General features: G+C 34.5%; 2 protein-coding genes across 2 annotated transcripts; both read left to right on the top strand.

Annotated features, from left to right (window-relative positions):
• Positions 1–1850: 1850 nt before the first annotated feature.
• Positions 1851–4627, top strand: LOC105132962 (U-box domain-containing protein 15-like). The gene is made up of 4 exons (XM_011036715.1): positions 1851–2228; positions 2316–2432; positions 3051–3476; positions 3572–4627. Exons 1-4 carry the CDS (start codon positions 1851–1853, stop codon positions 4625–4627), a joined length of 1977 nt encoding a protein of 658 aa, XP_011035017.1.
• A 3003-nt stretch (positions 4628–7630) lies between these two features.
• On the top strand, positions 7631–11543 carry LOC105132848 (catalase isozyme 1-like). The gene is made up of 8 exons (XM_011036570.1): positions 7631–7780; positions 8021–8117; positions 8945–9222; positions 9588–10364; positions 10544–10633; positions 10876–10943; positions 11047–11140; positions 11237–11543. The coding sequence occupies exons 1-8, from the start codon at positions 7766–7768 to the stop codon at positions 11294–11296; spliced, it is 1479 nt and encodes a 492-aa protein (XP_011034872.1). The 5' UTR covers positions 7631–7765; the 3' UTR covers positions 11297–11543.
• Positions 11544–11854: the final 311 nt, after the last annotated feature.

Here is an 11854-nt window from a genome sequence, read left to right as displayed (position 1 = left end):
AGTTGGAGTGTTGTAATGAATTTGCACCCTTCCAAAATATTGGACTAGGTTTTACATTCAAAAATAAATTGTCAGATTCCATTACACACACACACATGAAGAAGCTACTGGTTCGGCCCCTGATTCCATTATGCCAAGCTTAAGAAACTCTGTCGTTTAACTAATATATTCCAAAGAACTTGTGTTGTTTTGATTGCATTATGCCACTTGATTTTTTAACTCAAACATAGTCAATAAAATCATCATGATCCAATTCTGAATTATATAACTTAATGAGTTAAGTTCTAAGTTTAGTTTTTAAAGTTTACTAATTGGAGTTTTACAAACTCTAAGATTATTAAAAATTTACATGATTATTAATTTTAAAATTTATAAAATTAATTAAAATATACTTAATATAAACTAATCAAAATACTTACATTAATTAAAAAAAAAATCATCATAACTTTAATTTTAAAATTTATGAAATTAATTGAAGTACAATGTAATGTAAACTAATCAAAATACTTGCATTAATTAAAAAAAAATCATCATAACCTTGAGCTGAGAATTCATGGCTAATTTATAGATAGGGCATGGCAACAAATTTTATTCATTTTATTATGTCTATGGAAAGTATTGTTATAGAATATGATAGCTATGGTTTAAAGTGTTTTTTTTTTAAATATATTAAAATTATATATATATTTTTTATTTTTTAAAATTATTTTTAATATCAGCACATCAAAAAGATATAAAAATATAAAAAAACTAAATAAAAATTAATTTTCTTAAAAAAATATAATTTTAATCATGTTTCTAAACATTGACTTTAACATATTTATCTCCTACATCAAAAAAATATAAAAATATAAAAAAACTAAATACAATTTTAATAATGTTTCTAAACATTGACTTTAAGATGTTTATCTCCTGGCATGAAGGAAGGAGTTCATAGCTGTAAAATCCAAACTGCCTGGACTGTTATCTGACAGCTAAAATTTGGTATCCATGGTGAAAATCAAGGTTAATCCAGTTTGGTATCGGCATGCAAGCAGATTCTCATATTTTGTGCCTCAGAAAGGGGAAGAAAACCAATGGTCAGCACAAAGCCAATTGAGCTACCAAAAGGAAAGGTGAAAGGGAAGCAAAAAACAACTGAGAAGAAAACATCCCTTCGTAGCAGCTCTCTCCGTGCAACCAATGCGGAGAAAACATATGATTGGGTCCTATAAATCAATAGCCTTCCATGATAAGCAAATGTCTGAATCACTATTTTCCTACTATATATGAACCAATTATAACATTCACCACATGAAATATCCTTTTCTTCTTCTTCTTCATTTATCTACATACCGGGGTTGGTTTTATTGAAAAAAAAAATAACGTCTTTTTTTCTAAAAAAACCTAAATTGACATGGTGATTTGCTAATTCCATGTTCTTGAATCCTTCATGGATTAACATTTACAAAATATTTTAGATTAATTAATAATCTTGATTAAATAATATTTTTATTTGATACCCAATATATAATATTCTGGTTAATTAATAATTTTCACGTTGAAGTTTATATACATAACTGTGGATGCTAACTGAAATAAATAAATAAAACCGAATACAATTTTACTACAAAGACTTGACAGACAAAGCGAAGGTGTCTTCCAAAATCCATTTTGTCCGTACTAACTGACTTTCAAATTCTATTTTAAGAACCAAACCGCCGGAAAGCCCGCGAAGAGGCTTACATCCATCGAAGAAACAAGCCACGGCTTTCATGAAGAATATTTAGGGTTAGGGTTTCGTTCCCTTCCAGTTTCTCATCCCTTACAAAAACATTTTTTTCCCATGCAAAACGACCAAGATTGATTACATGTCTAAAACCCAGCTGGAATCCACGAGTTTTCCTGGGGAAGATTGCAAGCAGCAGATGCTAATGGATGGAGAAAGAGATCAGGAAAGTACCGAATCAAATGAATCAAGCCCACGAGAGGAAATCGATATTGCTCAAGAGATCTTGAGAGTGATTGAATCTGTTGCCAGACTTGGAGATTACAGAAGAAGTCATAAGAAGGAATGTTATGGCCTTGTTAGACGGATGAAACTTTTGTTGCCATTCTTAGAGGAGATCAAGGATTTTGATGGGCCAATTTCTGACGTGGGTATTGCTTCTTTGAGTAGTTTGAAGAAGGCACTTGTTTTGGCCAAGAGGCTGTTAACAACTTGCAATGAAGGAAGCAAAATTTTTCTGGTCATGACTTTACAATTAATTCTCAAATGATGATTAATTATTTAATATTTGCTATTAATGCATATTTACTGACTTGTTTGTGTTCAGGTTGTCGAGAGCGAGGCGGTTATGATGAGATTCCATAATGTTCTTGAAAAATTATGGAAAGCTCTTGAGGCTGTGCCTTTCTATGAATTTGAGATCTCTGATGAGGTGAAAGAACAGGTGTGTTAATCGAGAATTTTAATTTTGGTAATCTTAATGAACATTGAATGGTTCGTTCTTTGATTTCCCCCCCTTATGTACTTCATGAATTTGCTTGGGCTCTGTGTGTTTATGTGATATGTGATGTGGTCTACATTTTGTCACAACCATTTATTTAGAAAGTTTTTGCTTAATCTACATATAAATCTACTTTTTCAAACCATAACAACGAAAACTATCATAATACCAAACACACACTTGACAAGAAAAATGTGCTGTGTTTGATATTGTGGTATAATTTGAGATCTTGTTGGTGAATGTGATGGTGAATTAGCCCTCCTCGATCATTTTGGCTTGGATTGATTTCTTGAAGAAATGATATGGGAAAAGGAAAGTTACCCTTTAAATAATTTTGTGCTCTTCATGTTTTTTTAAGTCTCTTAGTCTGTTTGGAGGTTTATGTTTGGTAGTTTTGGAGCAAAAATGATTGTTACAAGAGCATGAAGTTGCTGGGCTGGGATTCTACATGAACTTGCACTAGCAGTTCGAGACATTTTCAGCTGATGTATTTTGAATTTCTGCAAGCTGTTTATTCTGTTGTGGTATCATAATCTGAGGCAATTCTACATGGTTGTTCAGGTTGACCTGATGAAAGTGCAGCTTAGACGAGCAAAGAGGAGAACGGATACACAAGATATAGAGCTCGCAATGGATATGATGGTGGTACTAACCAAAAAGGATGACCGGAATGCTGACAGAGCCATAATAGAAAGGCTAGCGAAAAAGCTAGAGCTGCTTAGCGTTGAAGACCTGGAGATTGAAACTGTAGCTATGAGGAGTCTTGTTAAAGAGAGAGGAAACCAAGTAACCGAGAGCACCCAGCAAATGATTGATCTTCTTAACAAATTTAAGCAAATTGTAGGCATGGAAGTGACCGATGTGCTTGACGATCCTGTTGTGCCTAAAATGCTGAAGAAGAGCCTGTCTCTGATCATCCCACATGAATTCCTCTGTCCAATCACACTAGAAATAATGACAGATCCTGTTATTGTTGCAAGCGGCCAGGTAAGCAGTCATATCCAAGTGAAACACCTTTCTTCATAATTCCTCAGCATACTAATTTGTGATCTTCCTTCTTTTCCCTCGGTGATCCCCTAAAGACTTATGAGAGAGAGAGCATACAGAAGTGGATTGATTCCAATCACCGGACCTGTCCGAAGACTCGAGAAACACTGGCTCACCTGTCATTGGCACCAAATTATGCACTCAAAAACTTAATCTTGCAGTGGTGTGAGAATAATAATTTTGAGCTTCCCAAAAAGCATGTTCCAGCAAGCTCAGACCCCGAGACCTCCTCTGAACACCAAGAGAAAGTCTCTTCTTTGGTTAAGGACCTATCTTCCAGTCAGCTGGAAGTGCAGAGAAGGGCCGTGAAGAAGATTCGCATGCTCTCCAAAGAGAATCCTGAGAACAGAATCTTGATTGCCAACAATGGAGGAATCCCACCAATAGTTCAACTCCTGTCCTATCCGGATTCTAAAATTCTAGAGCACGCCGTAACAGCTTTACTGAATCTATCTATTGATGAGAATAACAAGAGTCTCATAACTAAGGAGGGAGCCGTTCCAGCTATAATAGGAGTTTTGAATAGTGGAACCACTGAGGCTAGAGAGAACTCTGCAGCAGCTTTATTTAGCTTATCAATGCTTGATGAGAATAAAGTGACCATAGGGTTGTCTGATGGCATCCCACCATTAGTAGATTTGTTACAGAATGGAACTGTAAGAGGAAAAAAAGATGCTGCCACTGCACTCTTTAACTTATCCCTCAACCATTCAAATAAAGGTAGGGCTATAGATGCTGGCATTGTCACACCATTACTCCACTTGGTCAAGGACAGGAATCTGGGCATGGTCGATGAGGCCCTGTCGATCTTTCTACTCCTTGCATCGCATCCTGAAGGGCGAAATGAGATCGGACAGCTCTCATTTATTGAAACTCTCGTAGAACTCATGAAAGATGGCACCCCCAAAAACAAAGAATGTGCAACTTCAGTTCTTCTTGAGCTGGGATCCACCAATTCTTCTTTCATGCTAGCGGCACTTCAATTTGGCGTGTACGAAAATTTAGTTGAGATCTCAAAGAGTGGAACCAATAGAGCTCAGAGGAAGGCAAATTCTCTGTTACAGCTTATGAGCAAAGCTGAACACATTTGAGATACTTGTCTAAAGTTGAACGTACTAATTTTTCTAATGTTCTATGTCCATATTAAATTGTTGTAATTATATAAATGACATCCATTAATTCTGTATTCACTTGTTTGTTCACTGTCATCTCCATTTGGTCTTTGAAATTTGAATTGGAGTAGGTGAAGTAGTGAACACATAAACTTCAGGATCCGAGGCTAATTGCACATTGACTTGCAGAAATCTCAGTTGCTCAGTGATTCAAGGAAACTTTGCTGCACAAATTCTTCTCCCCTCCAGGTCCAGACCCCACAGTTATTAAACCCAGTGGGTCCACTTAAAATCCCGATGACTTGAAAAATAATTCAATTGAAGGTGACTCAATTTGATTTGGTGTAGCTGGTCAACCTGTGACCTATTAAAACTTAATTTTATTTATTTTTAAAAATTATTTTTAATTTTTTTTAAAAATAATTAATATAAATCATTTTAAGTTAATATACCAAGAGTCATAAAATATATTGAGTTTAATAACTTTTTCAAATCCTAATAATATGTGATTTATATTTGACAATGCAATTAAAAATATATTTTTATTTAAAAAATATCATAAAAACCATCAAATTTATTTTTTTAAAAATATTAATTTGATGATTTGTATTTAAAATTTAATTTAAAAAATCACTTTAAAGCATGTTCCGAAACTCGATTAAAAAATTAACTTAGTGCACGATCCAAATTACATATAGAGAATACAGAGAAGAGTTCACTTTCAAAAAATAATTCTTTAAAAAATTAAAATAATACTGTTTTATTTATGTTTTTATTAAAAAACCAATAAATTAAGAGTAGTTTTTTTATTGAGCAAGCTGAATTTTTTTGTCCAGATATTTTTTTTTAATATTGACTAGACTTGATTCCAGTGAACTAAATAATGTTTAGATCAATTAAATGATATAATTTAATTGGTAAGGTTTTAAATTTATTTTTTATAAATTATTAATTTGAGTTTTTTAAATTTCAGAATCATTAAAAATTTATATAATTATTAATTTTAAAATTTATAAAATTAATTAAAATACATAAAAATGTGTGGAATACCGATATTAATAATAATAAAAATAATAATAATGTGCAGATCTGGGATTTACAACCACGCAAACCGACAAGTCCTCCGTATAGAAATCAGGCATGATGCCACGATAATTATCCATTCTCTATGCGCTCAATAAAGGCTGGGTTCCGGATGGCATGCGTTGGAAAAAAACAAACATAAGCATTTGATGGCCACACAAAAGGCGGAGTGGTAACGCATCATCACCTTATCATCAGCCTGGTGGGCTGAAACGGCACAGGAATCAAGGTGACGTCTCATCCTGTAAGTGGGCCTGGCCCGTTTACTGTTCCATGTCTATTCCTGCTCTAGATGAGAACAGATATTTTTATCAGACAGAATTGTTTCATGATTATTACGAATTTATGATGCTGAAGAGGTAAACATCAGTAAATAAATATAGAAAATATATATATATATATATAAAATAATAAAATATTTTTTTATGGATGAAAGATATATTCTTATTATTTTTAATTATATAGATATTAATAATTACAATTTTGTGAGTGTTTTGAGTATAATAATAGTTGTTTTTTAAAATATTTTTTTAAAAATTATTAAAATATTATATTTTTACTTTTTTAAAAATTATTTCTAACAATATCACAACAAAATTATTTTTTCTATGCCTCGGTATATGTAAAGCCAAAAAAATCGTGATTATTGAAAAAACAAATTCATAACCTCCTCTTCTTCAACAACCAAACCCAAATATTCTTTCCCCGAAACGTATTTTTTCATAAGTATTTTAATCTTAGTTTAATTTTAAAATCGGATTGAAAAATAATTTTAATTATCAACATATACAAACTGATAAGACAAACATCACCTCACAAAAAAAAAATCGTTAAAATGAAAAATAAAATAAAATTACAAGTGAGAACGGAATCAAGAGAATTAATTCAGGGTGGGCCAGAGAGCATCCCTTGTGGCTAAGCTCACACCTCATGCCCTATTAAAATCTTCTTGGCAAGCCTCCTGCTCTCGTAAAATACCAAAACAGCAGCTGACCTTTTCACCTGGTTTACGTTTCAAGGTATTTCTGCAAACGTGTCATACAACGAGTGGTGCATGTCTCCGACTACACGCGTGGATACGAATTGGTTTTAGCAAAGCACCAAAACTTGGATAAGGAACCATGAATCGATGACGTACTCAATTATTATTATTATTTAAAACAATTTGCGACTCCAATCTTCAATCTTGCTTTTCTCGCCACATATATATCATGATATTCACACTGTGGGTCATAGCTTCTTAGTTTTTCTAGACAGTGTTTGTTTTTCAGTTAAATTATATTTTAAAAAAACTGATTTTTTAAATATTTTTAAATAATTTTGATGTACTAAATTAAAAATAAAATTTATAAAACAAAAAATATTTAAATATATTTTTTGAATAAGAAAATAATTTTTTACCACAATTTCAAATTTTGTCTTACCATGATATATATATATATATCAACGGAGTCTCCAATTTATCACGAGTAATTTGAGGACCCGTTATTTATGTTCTAGCTAATCCATCGATAAGAATATTATAATAAATAAAAAACACTATGCATGTCGTAATAAGTAATTAAACTAGTTAAAAAATTAACTAGATTAAATGAATTTTTGTTAAATTAATATTTTATTCAATTGAATTAAAATGTTAAATCAAATCAAACTTCAAGTATCATAAATCATATCATGTTTAAATTATATATTATAAATACATGGGTGATATTTTTTTATTAAAGTGCATCCTTGTGTAGATAAAGATTGTTTATATTTTTGTGATTCAAACTGTTTTTAAAATTCCTTTTCATTTAAAAAATAATAAATTAATATTTTTTCAATAATTCTCAATATATATATATATATAATTATAATAAAAAAAAACATATATTATCCGGTAAGCATTCTACACAAAAAGAAAATGGGTGTGCAAGGCACAGGACAGCTATAAATATATTTCCCATTAGACAAGCATTGCTTTGATTGACCTGTGATTACCACTACTCTCTCCCCTCAACCACCAGTAGAGTTGTTGTTTTTTCTCTTTCCTCCATGGATCCCTACAAGGTACCGATTCTTCCTCATCCATCTTGTTTTTTCGATTGAAACATGTTTTTCTCCTCTTTTTTCTTTTTTTTTTTCCATGTATGAAATCATTCGACGAATGAGCTTGTAGCTTAACTGTCACCCATCCTTGGAATTAGAGCCTAATAAAAAGATTAGATTAGTGATGTTGTAATGTTGTATTGTTTATCTTTTTTGGCCGTTTGATCATCATTTTGACTAATTCGATGGTGGTGGTGGCAGTACCGTCCATCTAGCGCTTTCAGTACTCCATACTGGACTACCAATTCTGGAGCTCCGGTTTGGAACAACAACTCGTCTTTGACCGTTGGATCTAGAGGTATTTTTTGTTTCTTAAATCTATGGTTGCTGAGCTAGATAATTAATCGCTAGGTTAAGGTGTATGTATGCTTGTCTGGTTTGGATGTTTTTCTGATATGTTAATGTTTTTTAGGACTGTTGCTGTGTTTATGTTGATGAAGATTGACTTTTCAGTGTAGTAATTTGATGTCCATTTTGGAAGAATTATTATTTAATTTGAGTTATTATCAGGTTTTTTTTTTTGGTTTCTTGCTGTATCTTTGTGATTGGTTATTTGATGCTTCCTCTGTTTCCGATGAATTTTAAATGTCAAGGATGAATTAAATAGCATATTTAGAGAGTTATGGTTAAGATTGATGTAAGAAAAAGGTAGGAGTTATTGTAATGTTGTCCAAATCATTATGCTGGTGGCAAGCTTATAGCAGAATGTGAAGTTTCCGATCAGATGCAAAACGATTGGAGGAGCAGGGCCTTTTTGAGTCTGGTTGATTTTTTTTGTTTGAGGTTGGATATTGCGATTCAAGTGGAGCTTATTTATATAATATAAAGTCAGCTGAATCGTGAGCCAGGGCAAACCTCGTGCTGAAAGGCAGAATGTATTAAATGAAACCAGATCAAGTACTGGCATGTTGTTTTCAGTCAGAATCAGTGTTATGAATGTCTATGCATTGTAGAGTGAGTTTTTAGAAGTGTTTTTTCCCTCCCTTTTTTGCTGTAAGTTTTATAATGATTGTAGTGGTATGACTTGGAGAGTAACTTTGAGTTGTTGGGAATGTATTTTTGCTTGTCATGTAGAGTGAGGACAGACACTGAGGTTTGATCTGCATATACTTTTTTCTCTGACAGGTCCAATCCTTCTTGAGGATTACCATCTGGTGGAGAAGCTTGCCAATTTTGACAGGGAGAGGATTCCAGAGCGTGTTGTCCATGCTAGGGGAGCCAGTGCAAAGGGTTTCTTTGAGGTTACCCATGATATCTCTGGCCTCACATGTGCTGATTTTCTCCGGGCTCCTGGAGTTCAGACACCTGTCATTGTCCGCTTCTCCACAGTTATCCATGAGCGTGGCAGCCCTGAAACCCTGAGGGATCCACGTGGATTTGCAGTGAAGTTTTACACCAGAGAGGTGAGGTCTTATTTGATGTTTTATTTCTGTTAGTGTGATTTGGCGGAGGAAAGCAAATGTGCGAGGCACCGATGATGATGTAGACAGATTCAGCAGATATATCACATCCATAGGGATCGATGAATTAAAGTTTAATATGATTATCCCACAAAGTTTTAGATGTTCATAAATGTATTGTTTGCAAAATCTTTATCTGCTTGTTTTGATGAAGGTTTGACTGGCATGAATAAGACTTGAGAAAAGAGAGAACTTAATTCTTTTTCCTATTTGTGTGTCTCAATTCACCAGCATGAAGTTTATTGCTTTAGCTTTTCAAGGTTCCAATTTTCTTATTCTCTATGCCCTTCCTTGTCTTGTTAATTCAGGGTAACTTTGATCTCGTGGGAAACAATTTCCCTGTCTTCTTTGTCCGTGATGGAATGAAATTCCCGGACATGGTGCATGCCCTTAAGCCCAACCCTAAGTCTCATATTCAGGAGAACTGGAGGATTCTTGACTTCTTCTCCCACCATCCTGAAAGTTTGCACATGTTCTCCTTCCTATTTGATGATTTGGGTGTTCCACAAGATTATAGACATATGGAAGGCTCTGGTGTTAACACCTACATGTTGATCAACAAGGCTGGAAAAGCCTATTATGTGAAATTTCACTGGAAACCTACTTGTGGTGTGAAATGTTTGTTGGAGGATGAGGCAGTTAAAGTAGGAGGCACAAATCACAGTCATGCTACTCAGGATCTATATGACTCCATTGCAGCTGGCAACTATCCTGAGTGGAAACTTTTCATCCAGACAATTGATCCCGACCATGAAGCCAGGTTTGATTTTGACCCACTTGATGTAACCAAGACCTGGCCTGAGGATATCTTGCCCCTGCAGCCAGTTGGTCGCTTGGTCTTGAATAAGAACATCGACAACTTCTTTGCTGAAAATGAGCAGCTTGCTTTCTGCCCTGCTATTGTGGTTCCTGGTATTTACTATTCAGATGACAAGCTACTCCAGACTCGAATCTTCTCCTATGCTGATACCCAGAGGCACCGTCTTGGACCAAACTATCTGCAGCTCCCTGCTAATGCTCCCAAGTGTGCTCATCATAACAATCACCATGAAGGTTTCATGAATTTCATGCACAGGGATGAGGAGGTACTCTCTCTCTCTCTCTCTCTCTCTACACACACTACTTTAATCAGAAGCTCAGCTATTTCACCTTCTGTTTAATTGAATCATTTCTCTCTTCTTCGTCTATGTTGAGGTTATTTTTGTGTCCTTTTTCCTTTGCTTTTAATTTTTGTTCTGATAAATTATCATCGTGTATTCTTCAGGTCAACTATTTCCCATCGAGGTATGATCCAGTTCGCCATGCTGAGAGTTTCCCCATTCCTCCAGCTGTCTGCAGTGGAAAGCGTGAGAAGGTAAGTTTTTTTCCTCTTCTGTCCTATTTTTTTGGGTCCAATGCTAAAACAGAATTGTCTAGTGTTCTTGTGTGTGTGAGTCTGGGGTTCTTGTTACGTTTTTCAGAGCAATAATAGGACTAGTGGGATTGGAAAGCTATTGTATGATCCTATAGAGCTGTGGGTTAAATGGATGGGCTGTTTACATGATCGGAGATATATTTATTAGAACATAATTTATCAGCCTTTGCTGGTTATTGCAGTGCATCATAGAGAAGGAGAACAACTTCAAGCAACCTGGAGAGAGATACCGATCCTGGGCACCAGACAGGTAAACCATAGTTCTGCGAGTACTTCACAATGATCAAATTAAGTATATGACTGATCCTTCATGCTCTTTCCTTATCTTTTCTTCCCCCCATCTTTTTGTACAGGCAAGAACGATTTGTTTGCAGATGGGTCGATGCCTTATCTGACCCACGCGTCACACATGAGATTCGCAGCATCTGGATCTCGTACTGGTCTCAGGTAAGACCCATTTGGAATTATGCAGTGTCATGTTCATACTGGATTGCATATAAATGTTTTGATTCTAAATCCATTACTGGCAATGATGCTATGCAGGCTGATAAATCTTTGGGTCAGAAGCTAGCATCTCGTCTCAACGTGAGACCAAGCATTTGAAGAGGACACCAAAGCTCAATATTTCGAGTTGCAGAAACTGAGTAAATGAAAAGGGGATTGCGGATTGCAAGCAGAAGATCAAATTCTATCTTTGCTAGTTGTGCTGTGCCGTAATAGTGAATCAAACTTGCATGTTATGAGTGACTTCTACTCTTGAACAAACATTCTTCTCTAATAAATGCAAACTGTGTGCTCTTCAGGCTTTATGTAAAATTCTAATCTGCTGTGTGATTTGCAGTTCTCATTTTTTTTTCTTGCTGTTCATACTCTTGGTGGTTTTTTTCTTGAAGTTGAATGTAGATTTTGTTTCAAACAACTTGCTTGTTCTTTTCTTTCCCTCACCTGCACACATTCAATCGATTTGAGTTGCTATGTCACGAGCGTAGAAATCTTTCTTGCCGAGGAGTACAATCTCAATTGTCTTGTTACACGCTCCACTCCCATGGGCTGAGCTTAAAAGCCGAAGCTATGCAATTCTCATCCTTCTTTTGTCGCAACCTGCTTTTGCTTTTTAAATTGATATCTACTTTTCAAATTGTTTTTTACCAAGAAAAAACA

The sequence above is a fragment of the Populus euphratica genome, unplaced genomic scaffold (assembly GCF_000495115.2).
Source record: "Populus euphratica unplaced genomic scaffold, PopEup_1.0 scaffold68.1, whole genome shotgun sequence".
Lineage (NCBI taxonomy): Eukaryota > Viridiplantae > Streptophyta > Magnoliopsida > Malpighiales > Salicaceae > Populus > Populus euphratica.
Note: the sequence above shows the minus strand (reverse complement) of the source record. Positions and strands in the feature narration are given on the sequence as shown.

What these genes read in the sequence shown, in the direction of transcription:
- LOC105132962 (XM_011036715.1), top strand. Translation starts at nt 1,851, where the DNA reads ATGTCTAAAACCCAGCTGGAATCCACGAGTTTTCCTGGGGAAGATTGC. An exon ending in CTGATGAGGTGAAAGAACAG is followed by an intron (nt 2,433 to 3,050) that starts GTGTGTTAATCG and finishes ATGGTTGTTCAG; the next exon opens with GTTGACCTGATGAAAGTGCA. An exon ending in TTATTGTTGCAAGCGGCCAG is followed by an intron (nt 3,477 to 3,571) that starts GTAAGCAGTCAT and finishes GATCCCCTAAAG; the next exon opens with ACTTATGAGAGAGAGAGCAT.
- LOC105132848 (XM_011036570.1), top strand. An exon ending in TCATGCACAGGGATGAGGAG is followed by an intron (nt 10,365 to 10,543) that starts GTACTCTCTCTC and finishes TGTATTCTTCAG; the next exon opens with GTCAACTATTTCCCATCGAG. An exon ending in CGATCCTGGGCACCAGACAG is followed by an intron (nt 10,944 to 11,046) that starts GTAAACCATAGT and finishes CTTTTTGTACAG; the next exon opens with GCAAGAACGATTTGTTTGCA.